This window comes from Carettochelys insculpta, chromosome 10 (assembly GCF_033958435.1).
Source record: "Carettochelys insculpta isolate YL-2023 chromosome 10, ASM3395843v1, whole genome shotgun sequence".
In the NCBI taxonomy this organism is placed as follows: Eukaryota; Metazoa; Chordata; order Testudines; family Carettochelyidae; genus Carettochelys; species Carettochelys insculpta.
Window position 1 is genome coordinate 21368431 of NC_134146.1, and position 21682 is coordinate 21390112.

Sequence of the window (21682 nt, forward strand, 5' to 3'; positions counted from 1 at the left end):
ACTCAATATCATTTTTAATTTTTTTAAAGTTAATTTAATTTGATGTGTCTTAATATGGTAATTCATTCTCACATCCTCATTCAGTTCCAGGCCAATTGTGATCGCTTTTGTGACATGGATATTGGCCTGCTACAATATGGACTAACACCTCCCCAACTAATTCCTGAATTAGCTTGTAACATTTCTACCAGCTTGAAGTAATATTATATTATTGAGAAAATAGCATGTGATCATGTAGTGAAGACGTTATATAATGCGTATGCATACCTTTAGATTATAAATATGTATGCCCGTCTGTGCAGTTATCAGTTTGAGTGACCTAGCCTTTGTATGCTTGTGCACGCAACCATAATGTTCTCAAAATGTAGGTTTAATAGTTATTAATAAACATTTGGCAAGTTCTTTTAAGCTGAGGACATTTTACAGGACATGGAAAAAATACAGGGGGAAGTCCTGGCCCCCTTACTTTGATGGAAAATCTGACACTTCCTTCACAGGGGTCAGCATTTCACTCAGGGTTATCTGAAGACTAAACGAGTGCCTGGCTGGCAGTCTTTTGCTCATAGATTCCAAGGCCAGAAGGGAGCATCCTGATCATCTTGGCTGACCTTCTGTATAACAGGCTATAAGACTTACCAAAAATAAATCCTACAACATTTATTTTTAGAAATGCATCCAATCTTTATTTTTAAATTGTGGCTGGAGAAACCCTTACAACACATGGTAGATTATTCTAGTGGTTTACTCTGTATTTAAAAAAAAAAAAATCTTACTTCCAACCTTAATTTGTCTAAATTCAATTTATAATCAATTGGTTCATGTTATACCACTCTCTCTTACATTGAAGAGTCCATTATTAAATATGTGTCCCTTGCGTAGATAAGTGTAGATTGTAATCAAGCCATGCTTTAGGAATCTTTTTGTTAATTAGATTGAGCTCCTTGAGTCTGTTACTGGGAGGCATGTTTTCGAATGTTTTAATCATTCTTGTGGATCTTCTGTGAATCTTCTTCCACTTTATCAACATCCTTCTTCATTTGTGAACACCAGAAATGAACAGTCTTGCAGCGGTGTTCGTCACCAGTGCCAAATACAAAGGTAAAATAACTATCTACTTCTACTCTGGATTACTCTCTTTATAAATCCAAGGATTGCATTGGCCCTTTTGGCCACAGAATTGCCTGGGAGCTCATATTCAGCTGATTATCTACCATAGTGATACTTCCTAGGAGTACCCAGGGTTGTAAGGTACCACCTGCCCTTAATGCAGGAATGGGCAATAATTTTTGATGGGGAAGCCACTCCAAGATTTTCGTAAGTGGTCAAGGTCTGCACTTTTCTATGGAGGAAGTGTGGGGACTGCACCAGAGGTCTGACGCAACAAGGAGCCTGAGGTAGGGCACTGGGATGGAAGAGAAGGTGTGGGGTCTGCGAGGGAGTTTAGGTGAAGGAGGAGTACATTGTGACCAGTGTTCCTTGTAAGCTGAGCATTGGACAGATGCCCAGGAGAGATTCAGGTGCCATCAACTTAATCTGAAGAGTGCCCATAACCACCTACAGCTAGCAGTATGTTTCTATTGGTGGTGCACATCCATACATGTCTTGGTGCATGTAACAAAGTGTATTCCTCACATTGGTGGAAAAATTAAAGGGAACATTGATTGTAACCATGGGCAGAGGATTAGTGTGTACGGTCGAGGAGGTAGTATGGGTGCAGCAGAAGAGTCTGGTCTGGGGGAGGAGTGTAAGAGGCAGTGCAGAGTTTGGGAGGGATTTGGGGTGCAGTGCCAGAAGCAGGCTGTGTCGGGGAGGTGCTTACCTAAGTAGCTTTTGGGCAGCAGCATTCTCAGGTAGGCTTCCGTGCCTGACAGCAGCCCCAGCCCCCTGGCAATTCCGGGTGGCTTTCTGTACTGGGAGTGGAGAGTGCAACAGCTCTCAGCTGCTATTGGCCAGAAACCAGCCAATCGGAGCTGAGAAGTTGTGCTGTACTGTTCTGACCCCCAGCAAAATCTTTCACCTCCTATTGGTCGGAAACAAGCAAATGGGACTTGAGAAATTTAGATGCCCTGCCCTAGCAAAATTTCCCCATTCCCACTGGCTAGCTTCCAGCCAATAGGAGCTGAGAGATTTTTGCTGGGGGCAGGGGCCAATGGGAACACAGATATTTGCTGGGGGCAATGACAGCACCCAAAGCTCTCCCCTCCTCTGCAGCAGAAGGCCAGATTAAAAGGCTTGGTGGGCTGGATCTTGCCCATTCTTACTTTAATGCGAGAAGTCTTGCTTTTGCTTGCTTTGGATCATCTCTCTGAAACTACCACCTTCTGCCAACACAGGCAAGTGTCTAGGCCTCTGCAGGCTCACTTTCTGTATAGGTTAGAAATAGCTGCACACCATCCCCCAGTTCCCTACAGTTTGCAACCACTTCTCCACTGAACACTCACAGAATTAGTAGGCCTGCTATTCCCAAAGGAGCAATACACAGCAGCTTGCCCCTGAACACACACAAAGTAAAAACAGTGTTCCCTTTGTTTTTTTTTTCCCCATCCATGTGCTGAATTAATTTTAAGTACACCATACTGAGGTAATTTGCAGATCGGTGCCACCAGTAGAAATGAAAAAAACCTATATACATATGTTTTTTAAAAGTTACCATAGGGATGACTACTCCTGCCAGGATAGATTAGGCAATTTAGAACTCACCACTGTATTAAATTTAAGTGTAACAGGAAAAGAAAAATTATGGCATGCATAAACCAGTCAAAACCTAAAATATCACTTTGAAATGTGTGTATGAGAGAGAGAGAGAGAGAGAGAGAGAGAGTGTGTGTGTGTGAGTGAGAGGAAGGGAGTGCGAGAGACAGGGACAGAGAACACGCTATGGTGTCCCTTTTAGGAGATCAGCACTCAGCAAGCTGAAGCCTGCTTACTCAGTCACAGAAACAGCTGTCAGCAAGTTCCCTTGCTCCTGTGCTCTGTTTTGTTTCCCTCACGCATACCCCTGCCCCTGAATCCCATCTCTGCAGTGTATGTGAAAGGGGGACACCCTGACATCAGCGCTTGCCGCTGCCCATAGGTTCCAAGGCAGAGGGTGGGAGCATTCTTTGTTCCAAAATGTATGTGTGCATTTACATTTTGCTGTACCACATAATCCAAAAAGCTCCTCCAATTTGTGTGCATTTGCAAACTTTTCAATGATATTTTGATGCTTTCTTCCAAGTCATTGATAAGACAGAGAGTGAGGCTAAGACTTTCTTTAAGCAGGACATCGCTGGGGACACCTGTTCAAAGGTGGTTCCCCATTTACAATTACAGGGAGACCTATAAGAGGGACAATTTTTAATCCATTTAATGTGTGCCATATTAATTTTATATTTTAGTCTTAGAGACAAAATGATGTTCAGTACCAAGTGAAACACCTTACAAAAAACTAAATATATTGTATCAACACAATTACCTTCATCAACCTATTACCATAATCTCACAAAAATATCCGATTTATTTGCCATCTGTTGTCCATTAACTCGTTTCCATTAGTCTCAATATGCTCCTTTAACACTTTACTAATTCTAGATCAGCTGCTTCTTTATTTTGCCTATGATCGCTGTCACACTTACGCCTATAATTACCCAGGTCATCCTGTTTATCCTTTTCAAATATTGGTGCAACATTAACTTCTTTGAGAGATGCCCCTGTGGGTGCTCCATATGAGATGTTGGTGTGTCCTGGCACCTTTGCTTGGACAATTTTGCAATAGTGACAGTGTGGGTCACTTGTGGTACCATGTGTATGATCCAGAAACCTTCTCAACTATTCGCAGACTGAGACAGAGCACACCCACTACTCCTTCTTTAGACAAAACAGTTATTCAGGTAGGTTTCCATTAGCTTCACCTGTTTTTAATTTTAAAATGTTCTTGGCTTTCCCTGGAGAGGCTTCTGTTAAGAAAATACCCAGCTCACCAGATCTTAAGAGATGCCGAACCTGTAGAGAGCTTGGGCCAGTCTCTGACAGACATAAAATGTGTCCAATGCGTGGGAGTATCTCATGTTCCCCAGAAATACGCCCATTGCTCCAAACTTCAGTCAAATGAATGAAGAGACTCACACTAGTCTTTAAAGTGCTACTTGACTGCTTTTTGTTTTGATAGTATATAGACTAGCACAGCTCCCTCTCTGTTACTATTAATGGAAAAGTTACTGAGCCCAGCCTCCAACGCAGGACAAGAAAGACCTTCCCAATAAGGGTCTCCACTCCTCTCACCACTCAGGTCCCAAAAATCACAGAAAATGGGGAAGAATGTCTGGTCTGATCATCTCATGAGGAAAAAAAGCAGTCGCCCACTAGATCACGCTCAACAGTGATGACCACACCAAAACTGAGCCCTTACATAGCTCTTGGCATTTCCGGCCCCCACCTCTCTGGTGCTGATGCTCATGCAATTAAATTGCCCCATTCCTACTCCAGCGCCTACAATACTGCCAACCGAGTCAGCACTGATAGCTGCTCTGTCCCCTGATAAGCACTCTACTGCTGCCGCAACAGTACTAACCCACCTGACCATGGCTCTAGCTCAGACTGTACTTACCACACAACTGGCACCATTGCTGCTGGCACTGACACTTGCAACACTAAGGCTACGTCTACACGTGCACCCAACATCGAAATAGCTTATTTCGATGTATCAACATCGAAATAGGCTATTTCGATGAGTAACGTCTACACGTTCTCCAGGGCTGGCAACGTCGATGTTCAACTTCGACGTTGCTCAGCCCAACATCGAAATAGGCACAGCGAGGGAACGTCTACACGCCAAAGTAGCACACATCGAAATAAGGGAGCCAGCCACAGCTGCAGACAGGGTCACGGGGCGGACTCAACAGCAAGTCGCTCCCTTAAAGGGCCCCTCCCAGACACACTTTCATTAAACAGTGCAAGATACACAGAGCCAACAACTAGTTGCAGACCCTGTATATGCAGCACGGACCCCCAGCTGCAGCAGCAGCAGCCAGAAGCCCTGGGCTAAGGGCTGCTGCCCACGGTGACCACAGAGCCCCGCAAGGGCTGGAGAGAGAGTATCTCTCAACCCCCCAGCTGATGGCCGCCATGGAGGACCCCGCTATTTCAATGTTGCGGGACGCGGATCGTCTACACGTCCCTACTTCGATGTTGAACGTCGAAGTAGGGCGCTATTCCCATCCGCTCATGGGGTTAGCGACTTCGACGTCTCGCCGCCTAACGTCGATTTCAACTTCGAAATAGCGCCCAACACGTGTAGACGTGACGGGCGCTATTTCGAAGTTACTGCCGCTACTTCGAAGTAGCGTGCACGTGTAGACGCAGCCTAAATGGCCTTCTGATTTCTCTGACTGCAGGGTTTCCCCTGCTAGGCACCAAACCCTCAGCAGCAGTGCAGCATCAGCTGTCATCAGCCTCTCAATTTTCCAGAAAGGATGAAGCTGAAAGGGTTTTTTTTCCTCAACACTCTTCACCCAAATAGGGCACTGCTACTGAGTCACCTGAAGTACAGCACCCCCAGGGACATCTCTTGATGAAGAGAAAATTACTCACCTGTGCAGTAACTGAGGTTCTTCTAGATGAGTATCTTTGTGGGTACTCCACCACATGCCCACCTCCCCTCTGCTTCAGAGTTATGGCTCCTCCACAGTAGACAAGGAACTGAGGGGTCTGGGTTGTACATGTGGTATGTCAAGAAGCAACAGTAGGCAGGACAGACACTGTGCATGCACAACCCTGGCAGGCACTGCACAAAACATGCCAAGCAAGATGAACTAACAGTCGCTTCCTTTGAATGACTGAGACAACAAGGGGAGAGCACACAGCAGCTCAGAAGTTCTCAACACTCCATGGTATCAGATATTTGAGGATGAAATGTGTGTATGTAAATGCTTAGGTGAAGAAAAACTGATTGCTTAGTTACCTGATAGGACTGATAAAGAAAACCATTTGATTTTTAATATACTTCAAAAAGTCACATTTATCTTTGTTTTAGTTAGTTCTAAACTATCAAAATATAATTTTATATAAAATATAATTTTAATAGGATTTTAATTTAAATCCTAATAATGAATAAGCAATATGAATGAGTTTTCCACACGGTACTTACTCATTCTTTTTCAGACTGTGGTGGGGATTTACAGTCCAGAATGCTAACTGTCCAATTTATATCCAGAAACTTGCATAGGTATACAGCAAAAGGAAATATGCAAATTAAAATATTTTTCCCTCAAGCTTAATGCCACTAATTTGCAACATGCACAAAAATAAATGAACCTATATTAATAGAAAAGCAGTGATTTGGGCCATATGTGAAACAGCACTGAAAACAGATGTCTAACCAAAAACAAGGAAGTTTAGATGTATACTCCACATACAATAAAATATTCTTCCTCATTTCATAATGCTAGTACCAAGTTTATGGTCATTCTATTTGCTCATCTATTCAGACACAATATGCTAATCAATCCTTCGATACTGGATGTGGAAAAATTAAAACAAATTGTCACTCCTGAATAGAACTGCTGCCAGCTGTGACATATATGATAAAGATTTAACAGACAACCATTTCACTGAAACATACAAGAAGTGTACAAACTTGGTCACAAAATTGTCAGTCTTCTTCCAGCTACTTTGGTATTCCTTCAATTACATATTCTGCTGTGACTTGCAATCATTTGCTCCATGTGCAATCACACAGGATTCGATTTCTGTACATCGTCCACAGAAGCGTTAAGATAAAATGTGGGAGCACTGAAGTGTGCACCAGCAGGATCTACATAGACCAATTAATACATAACATTCTCATAGCCTTTAGAAATTACATCCTTCAGCGCATACCCCTCACTGCACAGACTAGACTTTTTAGTCAAAGGCCTTGACTGTGTTTAGGATTAGCCTTCATTCCCCCACTGGAGGTCAGCAATGAGTGTGGTTTCTCTAGTGTAAACCTCAAGTGTAGATAGATACAAGTTGATCTAACTTTAGTTTAAAGCAGAAAGAAGCTAGCTGGTGCAAACTGAACATGTCCTTGTCTACACTGGGAGTTGGCACTGGCACAGATATGCCATGGTCTACTTCCCTCCCAGTGCTCTGCCTGCAGGGCCAGATGAGGAGGCATGGGAGAATGGTCAAAGTGTGGCACACAAGGTTGTTGTCTTATCTGGGTTATTTTTGGATCAAAGTTAATCTCCCACGTATAAGCCAAGCCTAAAATGACATTTTGTTGGGGTCTGCATCTTGCTGCAGTAGTAAGAGAATGCCTTTTCTTTCGTGATGGCATTCAGCTGCATCACTTGGTTGACTACTATCTGAGGTAGGCCTTGTATTCATCTCAGTTTCACTTTGGATGGAATTGACTGAATCACTGCCCTGAGAGACAGCTGACAGTCAGTCATTTTCTGCCTGTTTTATCATTTTTCAGTCTTGTAACAAAGAACAGAAAAAATTCTAGAAAATTCCATATTCTTGTTGTATCTGTCAAAAAAAAGTTCATTGGGGTTCGGTACCAGTATATGCAAGAAGTTGGAGCAACTTATTCCACCACCTGCCTCAAAAGCTGAAGAAGTAGCCAAAACCACCTACTCTGGAATAACGCAGATTTCCAGAGTACTGTGTGCAAAACTGGTGAAGAGCCTGAGGCTGTGTCTATGCTACAGAACCTAGGTCAGCTCTGCTCCTGGGGGAATTCTGCACCACTATGCAAGTGCAGAATTCATTTCCCCCAGATTTATTCTTCCCTAGTAGAATAATCAATTCTCATAGGAGGTGACGAGAATCTGCAATTCCCACCTTTTCCCCTGCAGGGACTGATGTGGTACCAGAAGAGAAAGCAGCTGGCTTGGGGGCTCGAGCAGCCAGCTGTGGAGGTGGTGAGGGCAAAGACTGCCTTCCTCACAGTGCTCTGCCTGAAGGGCCAGATGAGACGGCATGGCATATAGGAGAAAGGACAAAGGGGGGCACACCAGGCTGTTAAGAATGGTCCCACAGGCTGGGATTCAGAAGGGCTAGTGAGGGGAAACAGACCGGGCTGGGGCCCCAAAAGCTACCAGAGTGATAACATTGAGCCAAGGGCTGAATAGGAGTGGGGGTACAGAGCCACATGGTGATGGTGGGAGAGGGGTTGGCTAAATGGGGATGTGAGGGATACATGGACATAGAGGGGAGTGCGAGGCAGTGCCGCATGGAGACAGATGCAGATCTGCCTGTATGAATATGGAGTGGAGATGTGCTGATAGGGGCAGATAAGCCTGATTGAATGAGAAAGGCAAGGGATCAGCCAGGGTCTGCCTGGGGGAGACTCCCCAGTTTCCCAACAATCCCAGCAAAGTATTCTCTACTTTCCCCACACACACCCAACAACCCTCCAACTTCACTCCCCCATGCCTTCCCAACAACTATTTCCCTCTCCCTCAGCCCTTTTAGTACCTCAGACTTCCTCAAGTCTTTGCATTACTATTGAGAAGTACAGGAGATGCGTACTGTGTTGTAATTTAAATCAATTACTGCTCAAATTTTGTATTAATACGCCTAGTAAGGAATCTGAGTCCAAAATAATTTCCTGATTTTTTTTTGGGGTGGGTGAAACGGCTTCTGCATTGTTAGATGCACTTGTTGACAGATAATTTTAAAAAAATTACCAAGTACCTGAAAGTGGCATGATTATTGTGTTATTTTGACAAAATATTTGGAATATTAAAATAATGTCTACATAATTTTTAATTTTTGGTGCAAACCTCTCCTAGGATTATAAGCATGGTTAAAACAGCCTGTCATCTAGATTAGATACAGCATATACCACAGAAGGAGTTTTTCTGACAGTGTGGGAAAACTATCACCTCAGACAGCATTAATTGCCCAAGAGAAGCACTCTTCTGTCAGTACAGCTCCATCTACAAGGTGCATTGGCATAGCTGGGCGTATGGATTTTTCATATCCTTGACTAACACAATTTATACCAGCATAGCTTAAGTGTAGAGCAAGCCTCAATGAGAAGTACAATGACAGCACGACGACTGACTACAGAAAAAAACAGCACCTGAGCAACAGTACCATATTACCAACAGGTACCCTACAGCTTTTTATGGCGTAAAAAATTGCTAGGAGTCCAAGCATCTGCAATTAGATGTAATCCTTATCTCCAATGGTAAATTTCTGAAAATGACCACAGTGTACCCACAAATTAGATTGCTACAAATCATCCTTAAAACAGTATGTTTAAGTTTTAGCTTTCTACAATAGGACTGCAAGTCAAATTACTTGTAGTTTGCTGGACAGTTCTCCTACAGATTTAATGTTTTTCATAATAGCAACTTTCTTGCATATTTTTGGATATTTCCATGCCTTAGTCTTCAAAAAAGGAACTATATGGCTCTAAAGAAACTAATATGATCAGCACATTTCTAAACATTCCTTTCCAGCTCCTTGAAGTGTGTTTGTTCAGTAATAGATCTGATGCAACTGAGACATGCAGTGTCACCACACACTAACTGCACTGTCTCTCTACTGCAAGGAACTAAAGCTAATATTCATGAGAAATACTCCAAAACTTCTTTTTTAACTATCATCAGATTTTTTTTTCGTTGTAATGGGGTATCTTCATAAATACTCATTCCAGTCTGGGCCCACCAGTGCTACAAAATGAACTTATGTAGAATCTGCACATCATTGAGGTGACCAATTTGTTCCTAGCTTGTAAAAGATGATAAACTGGTTGTCAGTTTGCCAATGGCTGAAATATGATGGAAAATGTTTGTTTTTGGGAAAAGTAAGTGTGTGGGATTACTGCAGTGGGTGCTGGCCAGCCCTCACTCCAAGGTGCTGGCCAGCCCCAGCCACTGGCTCCTGCCTACCAGCCCCAAGCACACTGCGCTCCCCAACTCCCCAGGCTACCCAAGCTGGATGCCATGAGCCAGGCCTTGCTGGTGAGCAGAGCCCTGGATGGTTGACTCCTTATCCACTCCAGTATTCATAAAAATGGTTCAGTCTGTCTAACTTGGATACCTAGAAAGATATTGAAACCATTTATCAATCAATTAAGCAGGTAGAGCACAATAAAAAGGGTATATAAAAAAAAGCCAATATGAATTTGTCAAGAACAAATCATGCCAGACCAACTTATTTTCCTTCTTTGACAGAGATACTGGCTTAATGGCTAAGGAGAACAAACAATAACCATGATGTATCTTGACTCCACAGCCCAAGCCAGCTGACCCTGGCCAGCCACAGGTATTTTATTCCAATGTAGATATAGCCATAGGCAGTTGCAGCAGACAGCAAAAAAGATCTTAAAAACGCAGCCAAGCAACACCCTCGAGGACAGTCATGGCTTTGGACTCAGAAATAAAAGCCTGTAGTGGGTTGTGCTAGGCTTTGCCTTCAGTTGGCCCCAATGCTGCACGTGGAGGTTCCCAATTGGAAGATGTGGGTCTTTCCCACCGAAGCTCATTACCTAATGTAGTACCCAGAGGTACTGAGACCTCATCTGGGGTGAGTAAAGTCTCTGCTCTACAGCCTTGGCTGAGAGCCACCTGGCCTTTAGCTCACCTGGTAGCGTGCAGGGCTTTAGAGCCTATATTCACAGGTTCTATCCCTAGTGCTGGCAAACCTGAGTCTGTGAATGTAACAACTGGTGCATTGGCTGGGAAGAACTGCTGGAAGGTGCCAGAAGCTTGGGACACACTTCCTCAGCCCAGAGAAGCCAGTCCTACTTACAAGCACTGAGACCTCATCTGGGGTGAGTGAAGTCTCTGCTTTACAGCCTTGGCTGAGTGCCAGCAGGCCTTGTGCTCAGGTGGTAGAGTGGAGGGCTTCAGACCCTCTGCTGGCAGGTTCTATCCCTGGTGCTGGCAAGCCTGGATCTATGGGCGTTACACTAATAAATGAAACTGTTAAATGTTTGCAGTGCTGTGGGGCAGCTAGTCACTTGTGAAGCCCCAGACCAAAAAAGCTGCCCCCCTGTGGGGATGGGGTGTCACCATGAGACCCTCGACAAAAGGGAACCACAGATTCTACCTTGGGGAAGCAGGGCTGGAGAGGCTCTTGGCACTTGCTCGGCCCGAGCCCGATTGTGCTGACTGTGACCACGCTGCCAGGGGCTCCCGAGGGGTTTGCCAGGCAACCCCCGCTGGACAGGAGAGCGCGCGACAAAGCCAGGGAATACGAGGAGCATTTCAACGACGCGTGCTCCACGTGCGGCCTCGGCTTGGCTTTCGCAGGCACCAGCCGCCCACCCCGCCCGGCTTCAGTGAGGCAGGTGGCCGGCTGCCTCCTGCCGCGCGCCCTCAGCCCGCCCGCTGCCGGCTACCCTGAGGGCGGGCCTGTGACGGGAGGCGCAGCGTGGCGAGCAGACAGGAACTGCGACCGCCCCACCTCGCGGCTCGGCCTCAGCAGGGCGGTGCCGAGGCGGAAATGCGTCTGCGCCTCCCGCCCGGCTGCCCAATGGCAGAGACGGAGGGGGCGGCGCGGTGCGGTGACGCTGGCCTGCGCTGCGCACCGCTGCCTGCAGCACAAGGGACAGGGCCGTGGAGGGGCGGGGGAGGCGCGTCCTCGCTGGCGCGCGGCGCAGGTGGCGGCGGCGGGACGATGGCGGCGGAGGACGGTGACGGCGACGGGGTCCGAGTGCTCCAGAGCCTGCGGGGGAAGATCTGTGAGTGCGGGAGCGGGGCCTGGGGAGGGGCCGCCGGGCCCTGTCAGCCTGGGCTGCCCGAACCGGGTGGCCGCTTGTGGGCCCAGCCCGGTGCTGGCCGTGCGGGAGCTGTCCTTCTCCCCGCGCCCTCCAGCTGCCCGTCGGAGCCGGGGGCGGCTCGGGCGGGCGGCTTTCGCTCCCCTCCGGGGGACGAGGGGTGAGAGGCTCCGGGCGGTTCGGCCTGGGGGCTGAGCGTGGGCCCGGGCTGGACGGCAGGGGTGTGTGCGGGAGACAGGCGGTCTCGGGGGTGTACAGGGTGGGCAAGACCCTGGGCGACTCCGTGGATTTGCCCGGGTGTGGATGGGAGCGGTAGGCTGAGGGCCGCGTCCTGGGCAGGGGCCGGTGTGGTGCTGGGGTGTAGCTGGAGGCTGTGGGGCCAGGGTGGGCGTTGGATGGGAGGTGCCCTGTAGTACGCGGGGAGTGTGTGGCGGGGGTGGGGGCGGTTGGCTGCGGGTGCGGGGTTCTGGGGCCGCTGGGAGATAGGGCAGGCGCGGGAGAGCGGCGCTTCTGCCTGGAGGTGGTGGGTGCGGGTTCGGGATGGGCTGCATCTCCGGTGGGGGGTTAGGGAGGGCGAGCGCTGGGTGAGTGGGTGCCGAGGAAGCTGGCAGTAAGGTGGGAGAGGGCGGAATGGTGAAGGAACGAGCCCGTATGCAGTTGAGGGGGAGAGAGGCTTGGTGATGAGGGGCATGACTGATAAAGGCAGAGTCCCTTGGCGCTGTGGAAGTTGCTCTTGGGAGGCCCAGATTTCTGTGTGAGGGCAAACAATTAGTTATGCAGAGCAGAAATGACCCGCTCAGAGGAAAATGGCATGTGGCTGGGAGTGTTGAAGAGCAGTTGCAGTGGAGATGCTGCAGTGGGTGCCCATTTTAGTGAAGTATGTTTGATGCCAACCCAGAAAAAGTCAGCTCCACAAAACCCTAGGCATAAGCGAGTCTATTTGTCAAGCAAATCTTGCGAAATTATTGATGCAGCAGGAAGTTGGTACAAGGCTACTCTGGAAACAGAAGCGTGTTAATGTGGGGTGGGGTGGAGAGAGAGGGAGTCTGATTTTTCTTGGTGAGTGAAAAAGGGCTGTGATAGCTAAAATGCATAAATTCAGTAACATGGAAAACCAAAGTATGAATGTCCTAAAACATCAGTGGGAGGGAGGGGGGTGAGGAGGGTGACAAATAATGTGTGATTCGACTGACAAGGACTTCAAAAGCAGTTTAGAGAAACAGGATGTGTGGTGGCTTCCTGAAGGGTTATCAAAATGCATTCATACAACTCAAATGTAACCCATTTATTTCCTTTCTCACGCATTTAATCAATGTTTTTCATACAGTAATTTGAGAATGAAATGCAGTATAATAAAATTTGGCAATGCGGTAGAATTAAGGGTCTGTTTATAAATATATTTGGACTTTTGGTTTTAACTCATGGTAAAATGCAAATGACAAAAGCTTTTAAAGATGAATTCTAGAGTATAACAATCAATTTTGCAACATTAATTATTTTTCCAGGGGAAGGATTATACAGTGTTAAAATGCATTTGTCTTTACAGAACTTATTTATAAGATCCATGGTAGAGGGCTAAACTGTCCAGAGAGGATTCTTGATTTCTCCCCACTCAATTTAGTGTTTTATATCTTATGTATCTCTGTGATTTATAGGTGCCTGATTGAGGACATCCTTCTTAACTTTTGATGTCTGTACAGTAATCTTTTCTAACTAGTATTCAATCAGATGGTACTCTGATATAACCAGCACTGCCACCAGGCACTATCCCAGCACCTAGGTTTCGCCTTCTGGGCAGCTGTGCTGCTTGTGGGTGGCGAAGGGATCCCTTCCTGCTCCGAGCCATTGATGTCGCTTCCCCTTCTTCAGAAGGCACTGGTGCTGAGCTGCAGGTGGGGCACTGAGGTGCATCTGCTGCTCACCATTCCTCCCTGGGCCTGGGCTGTGGAGGCTCCAGTGCTGCTAGGCAATCACTGTCAGTGGGGTGGGGTTGGGGAAGCAGAGAGGGTCCCTGCACAGCTTGCTAGCCCCTCCACGTAAGCCACTGGGGGCTGCTGAACCAAGGCGACCAAGGCGGGGGAGTACAGCAGGACAGGTGGCCAGAGCATGGGGAGCACTGCTGTAGTGCATCCCCAGGGTCAGAGAACTGGTGGCAAGGGATCCCTCTCTTATTATCCATAGTAGTTCAATATCTGGCAGCCTCCCAGTCCTGGGGCTCCTGGATGTGAAAGAGATAACTGTATTTCATTCTGCAAACTAAGAGTAATACATAAGTTAAAATATCACAATTTATGTCTATTAAACTGAGAATTTAACTTATTTTTAAGTAGACATTTGAGAAAACGTTTGTTGTCAAATATTGAAGGCAGTAAATTGTGTTTTTTTTTGAAAGATAAAAGATGATTAGATTCACTATTATATTTCAAGTAGAGAACACACTTAAAAAGAACCAAGTACATTCCCAAACTTGATGATGATGTCTAAATTTAACCTTTGTTAATGGAAGACCAAGTCATGAGGATAGGACAATGTCCTTTGTGATTGGGAAGGGGAAGAAAAAAGGAAGGAGATAGTATTACTGAAGGGCTGTTACCTAGCCTCCATGGTCAAGAGGCAAAAATCTTAAGGTTTGGTTTGGTTTTGGTATTTTTCTCTCCTAAGATCTCAGATGTATGGTACCTAAATTGAATAACCTCAGAGAGGTAGCTGTGTTAGTCTGTATCTTTACAAAACAACAACAAATAAAAACCAATTTGCTAGCACGTTAAAGACTAACGGTATTCTTTAGTGGGTAATGAGTTTTCATAAGAGAGACCCTCTTCTTCAGATCTGGAGAATCATGATCTTGGTCAACTGCTCTGTCTGCTTGTGGAGCTGTGGTGTGCAGGTGGACCTGATACAAATAGAAGTGGTCATTGCTGTATTGAAGGAGCATTGTAAGCTGGAAAGAGGTAAAGCTGGAGTTTATAACCAGGGAGATGAGTTGAGAAAACAGTATTGTTGGAAAAACTTTTTATTTTGATGGCATCTTACAGTTTGTTTTCCTATGTGAGTACTAGATGTTTGCTTATATTATTATTATTCTATTATTTATATTACATTATTGTTCCTTCCACATTTCTGGTTTTTTCCTTTATAAAATTTGAAATTTGTGGTTATCTCCATTGTGCTGGCTTGCATCTGCCTCTCCTCAAAGTTGGGATAGCCTGGCGAAGGCCTGGGTCACTGGTAATCATCGTGAACAGGCTAGGAAGAATTCAAAATAAAAGATACACCTGTTTGCTCTAAGGATTCAATGAGGGGTAAAGCTGGGGAAAGGTCGACAGGAAGGCAGCTCATGCAGATACTCTTAACTGTGCCTTATTTCTTTGGCGCATGCTTATTGATTAGTTGTGGGGTTTTTTTTTTGCGGGGGGGGAAGACAATTGCGGAGTTCAAGATCATTCTTCATTTGATGTTCGGATTGCACGAGCAATCAGCAAGACACAAAATAGAGGCTCTGCTTGAATAATTAGAGGCTGCAACTAAAAGGAAAGTGTGGACATGCCTAATAGGGACTTCTAAAATAGGTGTTGGACCTTGTTGCTAAAGCAGAGATTGTTCAGCACTGCAGAATGTGTACAGGAATACATGGTAGAATTATAAGAGTCTTTGCAAGTAGTAGTAAAGGTAGAAGTATATGGAATCCAAGATACTTATTAAATGCTTCAGGACACATTTGTTCAGGAAGTATATATGATGATCATGGCTAGAACTAGGACTTAGTATCTAAATATTTCCTTCTCAATTCTGAGAGTGCTATAAAACCTCTTGTGTTTGTTTACATCCAGGACAGTTGAAGTGTGTCCCCAGCATGGACCTAAATCTGTAGGTGCTTTGGGTCCAAGAGATGATGGGTGCTGTGTGGTGCAGAGCAGTGAGAAAAAAGAGGATGACAGTTATGGAATGGAAGATACTTTTTCAGAGAAACGTTTAAAAGGTATATAATGGATTTGAAAAGAAGAGAAATTCAGAGTATGAGACTGGATTTGGTAAAGGAGTTCCTGGCACCTAGATAATACAAATGAAGGCCACAAAGGTCTTGTCTACACTACCACCTTCCTTCGAAGGAAGGATGGTAATTAGGGTGTTGGGAGTTTACTAATGAAGTGCTGCCGTGCATAGGCAGCACTTCATTAAGCAAATTCCTCCCCCGCCCCCCCGCAGCAACTTCAAAGTTTTAAACTTTGGAATACCGGCACAGGTCTAGCCCCGGTTTCCCCAGCACTTCGAAGTACCAGCGGGTGCACTGCGGCTAGACGTGTGCTGCTACTCTAAAGTTTAGAACTTGGAAGTTGCTGGTGGGGGGAATTAGTATAGACGCAGCCAAGGAGTCAGAATGGACATAGGACAGCAGATAAGTTTGATCGTGATGGCAGCTCTGTTTTGGGCATTTGTGGTGATGTGAGAAACATAGAAATATGATGCACATCTCAAAATTCTAATGCCATGTATTGAAACACAGAGTCAGGGTGGAGGAAAGGGGGTCAGATGAAGGACAGGCTACTGCTATGGGAAGATATTCAACTGTGTTGGTTAAGAATAATGGGATAGAAATACATTCCTGCTCAAAGAAAGTCAGGAAGAAAACTTTTGTATATGTCTATTGGTAATCAGTTTGTATGGAGAAAATGAGAATGGAAGATCTGCATCCCGTCAAGCAGCACCCAAGTACAGAAACAATTCTGATTTGTAAACAGGATCAGGTTTGCTTTGCTTTACAGAAACCTTGTTTTAATGATACATTTTGAGCAAGAAGTGTTTTCGCAGTAAAAAAAATGAGTGCCAGTCAGGATTTTGAATTGTAGGATCAGACCTGTGACACCATACAAAAAATCTGATGCCCATAGATTGGGAAGACCTCTTGGAGCAACTGATCAAAACTGCTCCCTAACTGGAATATGTATCCCATTTGAGTGGCACGCTACAAATTGTGAGAGAGCTTTTTCGTGTTTCTAAATCAGTTTTACTGATCTTTTTATCTGTTCTGCCAGGGCTGAAAACATTCCCAAGCTGTGACCAACATTCACATGTATAGATCTATCCAACCACTCTGGACCTCTTGTCTGCAGGTATCTTTCCTCCCCAATCTGTTGCTCAGGCTCCACAATGTCTTTCCAACATGTGCATCAGATGCCCAACGCTACCAGTTTCAGTAGATTGTTAAGAGTTTCTGTTGGATTGGGAGGAAGGAAGACATTATATAGTGGTATCAGAACTGTAAAATTTGAAACCCAGAAAATAAAGTTGGCAGTTTTAGAGGATCATAGAATACTAGAACTGGAAGGGACCTTGAGAGGCCGTCGAGTCCAGCCCCCTGCCCCAATGGCAGGACCAAGTACTGTCTAAACCATCCATGATAGACATCTATCTAACCTGTTCTTAGATATCTCCAGCGATGGAGTTTCCACAGCCTCCCTTGGCAATTTATTCTACTGTTTGACCACCCTGACAGTTAGGAACTTTTTCCTAATGTCCAACCTAAACCTCCCTTGCTGCAGTTTAAGCTTATTGCCTCTTGTTTTAATAGGTAGGTGTCATGTTTGTCATGGAAGTGCAGGATTGCCTGACTTTCTGTGACCTTCATGACTTCTGTAGCAGCCAGTGTGGCTGACCCCAGGACCTGAGAACAGCCACACAGACAGACCACTGCTGGAGTGACTCTTCAGCCATCTGCTCAGCTGGCCTCGCAGCCTGTCACGTAAGTTGCTGCATTTGGTCCCAGGGACCTCTTGAGCTGCTGTCCTGTGGGTTTGGGGAGCCACTGCAGCTGAGCAGTGGCTAGCACTGGTCCCAGAGCAGCTGCTGGGGCATCCCAGGCTGCCTTCACACCCTTGCCAGACTCAGTCATAGGTATCTTTTTAGCAAAAGTCATGGATAGGTCATGGTCTGTGATTTTTGGTTCTTGCCCATAACCTGTCAGTGACTTTAACTAAAAATAGCTGTGATGAAATTGTAGTCTAAGTAAAAAGCTTTAAATCTGGTTCCCGTTCAGTCCAGAATTTTTGGCATTCAGGAGCATAAAGAATTTAAACTCTCAGGCTCAACATCTGAAAGTGTTGTGCAAGGTTACTTTGAAGAGAATGATAGGTAGGTCATATATAGAGGGATTGCTTTGTGAAAGGTGATGTGTTTTGGGCTTTTATCATTTTTCCTCTGAGTTCATATGGGAGTGTAGTGATTGTCTGGTTTCCCTCATATACTTGGTATTGGGTGATATAGTGCACTGGATGAGGCACACCACATAGTGGTAGGCATGTATAAGAACCATAGGTATTGAAAATGGGTTTTGGAGGGTGTTAATCATTGTAGCAATTGAGGTATATTTGCACACATTTTGTATTTTTTCAGACAGGGTCAGGTGCTGCTTTGAGTTGATGTATCCTGGTCTGTAGGATGCTTGTTTCTGAAAAGTATTTTTTAAGTTGGAAGAGGTGGTTCAGGGAAAACTTTTATGGGGATTGGCTCTCCCATTAAGTATGGGCTGTTGTTTGATACACTTGTGAGAGATCTAGTGTGGGTGGTAGAGGGACATCTAGGCATGTGTGTTCAGAGCAAGTTTTATTTCTGCACTGAAGCAAATTCTCTCGAGATACTGGAGTGGCCTCCTCTGTGATGTGATCTACTGTCCTGCTGGATTGTCCTTGTTGGCTCACAGTGGCTAAAGTATGGTAAGGTTTACATCTTGGACTTCTCCTAAGACCATGTTCTGTAGCATCTAAGTGGGTGGCTGTGGATAACCAATTTCTTGGTGTGTTTGGGGTGGTTACTGAATGTATAAATGTAGGCACAGTGAGCCATGAGTTTCTTGTGTGGGGTTGCTTGTAAGGTTCTGTTGTATGCAGCAACCTGCTTTAACGGTAAGTTGATGCTAGGAAGTGAGTGTTCCAGAGAGAGTTTAATGGATGGTTGGTGGTTCTTGAAGTGGTGATGAAAATTTCTGATTGAGTTTAGGCAGCCTATCTAGGAGGGTATGAAAGTACTATCTGTAAGTCTCAGGTATATAATGGGTTCTGCGGTCGACTGTGATCACAAATTCTTGAGGATGGCGTATGAAGAGATTGGTATATTGAGTAGCTATCCTAGGTCCCATGCTGTTTCCCTGGTTTGGACAAAGTATGTGGTGTTGAATGTGAAATTGTTGTGGAAGAGAATGAAATAAATGAGTCTGGCAGTGTGTTTAGGGTGAATATCAGAGGGTTGTCCAGTATCTTATAAATATTTGAGGCAGGCGGCTGTGCTATCGTTAGGAGGGGTGTTGGTGTTTAAAGAAGTAACAGGCATGGTGGTGAGGATGGGTTCTGATGGATGTTGTTAATATTGCAGAATTGGTGGAGGAAGTCAGTTATCTCCTGGAATAAATTGTCCTTCTGTGTGGTGAGTGGTTGGATATTGTAAAATGAAAACCTCATATTCAAACTAAGCAGGTTATAATTGGAGTGGTTTATAGTCTGCAGCAGACACAAAGAGCACACTAGCTGAAATTATTACCTGAGTTAATTTATATACACAATAATAAAAAGATAATTTACTGCATTACTCTACAGATTAGTCTTGTACTATCTGATGGTCAGAAGATATAGAAGGTTGCTGATGGATATAGAGTGAAATTTCCCTAATATGTCTTAGGGCATGAACATCATAAACAAATGAATATGGCAAGATCCCAACTGCAAGAGAATATGGGAGAAGCTAAGGCTCAACAGAAAGAGTGCTATGATAAAACAGTCAGTCCAGAGCCCCTGATAAATGGAGAAGTAGAGAGGCTGAAATACACAACTGGTGAAAAGTTCGATAACTGCCATTTATTGAGACATATATCCCCTGTGCAGATTTACCTGAATACAAAATTTGAATGGATTCTAATGAGCTAGTGACTAAAGTCACACATAAGAACCTGCTGAAACCTTGAATGTCTGAAATAAATATCCTAGTGAAAAAGGCAACTCACAATCCTGGTAAAGTTGAGAGGCAGGGTCACACTCTCGAGGAAGAGAGCTATGTGGGGTTCTAATAGAAAAATGGGTTTTGAGACTCCTATAAGTGAAAACAGTATGGTTTTGAAGGTGGGGACCATGCTGCAAATCTCCAGACAACGTATGAGATCAAATCTTGGGCTCCCCCTAAAATGATTTGATTCAGTAGATGATTGGGATGGAACAACTGGATCCCTAAGAGGGATGGACTTTGCTAAATGTGTGTTTTAGTAAAATGGTTGCATGTAGAGGTATGCATGAAGATATGTACCATTAATGAAGAGAGAGTATAGTAACCTTGGCCCAGGCACGAGCACCTGCTAGAAATGTGGTCCAAAGTCATAGAAGGCTGTCATTGGGTGTGGAATGGCCAATGAGAGGTCAGCTAGAGCTAGGGAGGCAGTTCAGAATTCTTCCAAACAGAGCATACATAAGGTTTTTGGAGAACGGGGCAAAAATAGATGCACTAAATGAAAAGGGGATTTGTTGAGAATCTGGACCGTGAAGTGCTGTGTGCAAGGAGCTCAGAGCATATGAAAGGTGATGTTGACCATTGGGATGCTGATGGGGAAATATGGTTTGGGTACCCTGGGAAAGAAACTGTCATTCACTGGCAGACCTGCTGGAAAGAAGTGCAGTCATTGCAGTGTCAAGCAGAGGAGCACAATAAATGGGAGAGAGATGAAGGTATGACAGCTTGGGTGAAGCTGGATTTTGCAGCGGTCGAGAAGAGTTGAATCCCTCTTGGGGTGAGAGAGTGTTGTTGAAAAAATTTTTTATGGTGATAGTTATTTACAGTTTGTTTTTGTAAGTATTATTATTTATACTATAAAGGAGACACAGAAAGTTGTCAGGAACAATATAATAAATTATATAAAGTTTAAAATTATGTTTGTATTGGCGCTTATCTGCTTCTGCTCACAGTAGTCAGAGCCTCGGTGAAGTCTGGGTAACTATTACTTTATACAAGACTGCATTTCAGTAGTGGTTGTAGTTTGTTCTAAATTGTCTTACTCATTAGGAGTCATTCCTTATCTTCCTCTTCTTGAGACATTGCAAATACGTGCCACTTGATACAAAGATTCCATAATTCTACTTCATTAAGATGGCTCATTAGGTGCCGAGTATGGACTTGTTGGTTGTTTTCCTGCAATACCTGCATTGAACAAGTTAAGGAACGAAGAGATGAAAACATGTATTGTCTCATAGATGTTGCATAGGGCTGTCTTGTGATTAAAAAAAAATTAATCGTACAATTAAGCAATAATAGAATGCTATTTAAATATTTTAGCTATATAAATTTCAGTTACAACATAGTGGGTAGCCATGGTTCCCGAGTTTTTTCAGCAACATGACACACTTCTATAAGACAAATAGTTCCATGACACACCCACTTTTTTCACCTGAGTAGGTTGCTCATAAACGTCACATTTACTATGCTTGCGGTCTTACTAGAGAGATTTGCATCATAGTAGTGCATAGAACAAACTCAACAAGGATCACATACATTACTGTTTCAAATCCACCACAGAATGCACCATCTTGAACAGCAGCGCAGACACATTTTCAAAATATGCTCAGGTTCAGGTGTCTGAATTTTGACTTTTAATGGTTAGGATTTTCATATTTGAAACAGTATTTTAAAAATCATTTTTATTAAATAGTAGAACTGATAAAGAACTGAAATTTGGTGAATCCGAGCAAAAAGCAAAGTAGGGTAAATAGCAGCTTACTGGGTTAGTGGAAAACCTGTGTGTTTGGTGTGCAAAAAGGTAGGCAACCATGGGAGGGGACAGCTCCAGGGGGGCAGACTCCTCTACCTACCAGCCTGTTGGAGTTGAGATGCTGTATTTAAACCATGTCTCAGCTCCAACAGGATCCCACCCTTCTTCCCCCACTTACCACAGCAGGTGGGGGGGGGCAATGTGTGTCCCTGTCAGCCTGTTTTGGTGGAGAAGCAGCATTTCCA

The 21682-nt window shown here is 44.7% G+C and overlaps 1 protein-coding gene across 1 annotated transcript in view; it reads left to right on the forward strand.

Annotated features, from left to right (window-relative positions):
• Nucleotides 1-11543: 11543 nt before the first annotated feature.
• RASA2 (RAS p21 protein activator 2) overlaps nucleotides 11544-21682 on the forward strand; it is a 104241-nt gene continuing 94102 nt past the window's right edge. Inside the window, exon 1 of the mRNA XM_075004370.1 lies at nucleotides 11544-11662. Coding sequence (XP_074860471.1) covers nucleotides 11599-11662 — 64 coding nt within the window. The 5' untranslated portion in view covers nucleotides 11544-11598. The remainder of the gene's footprint in view (nucleotides 11663-21682) is intronic.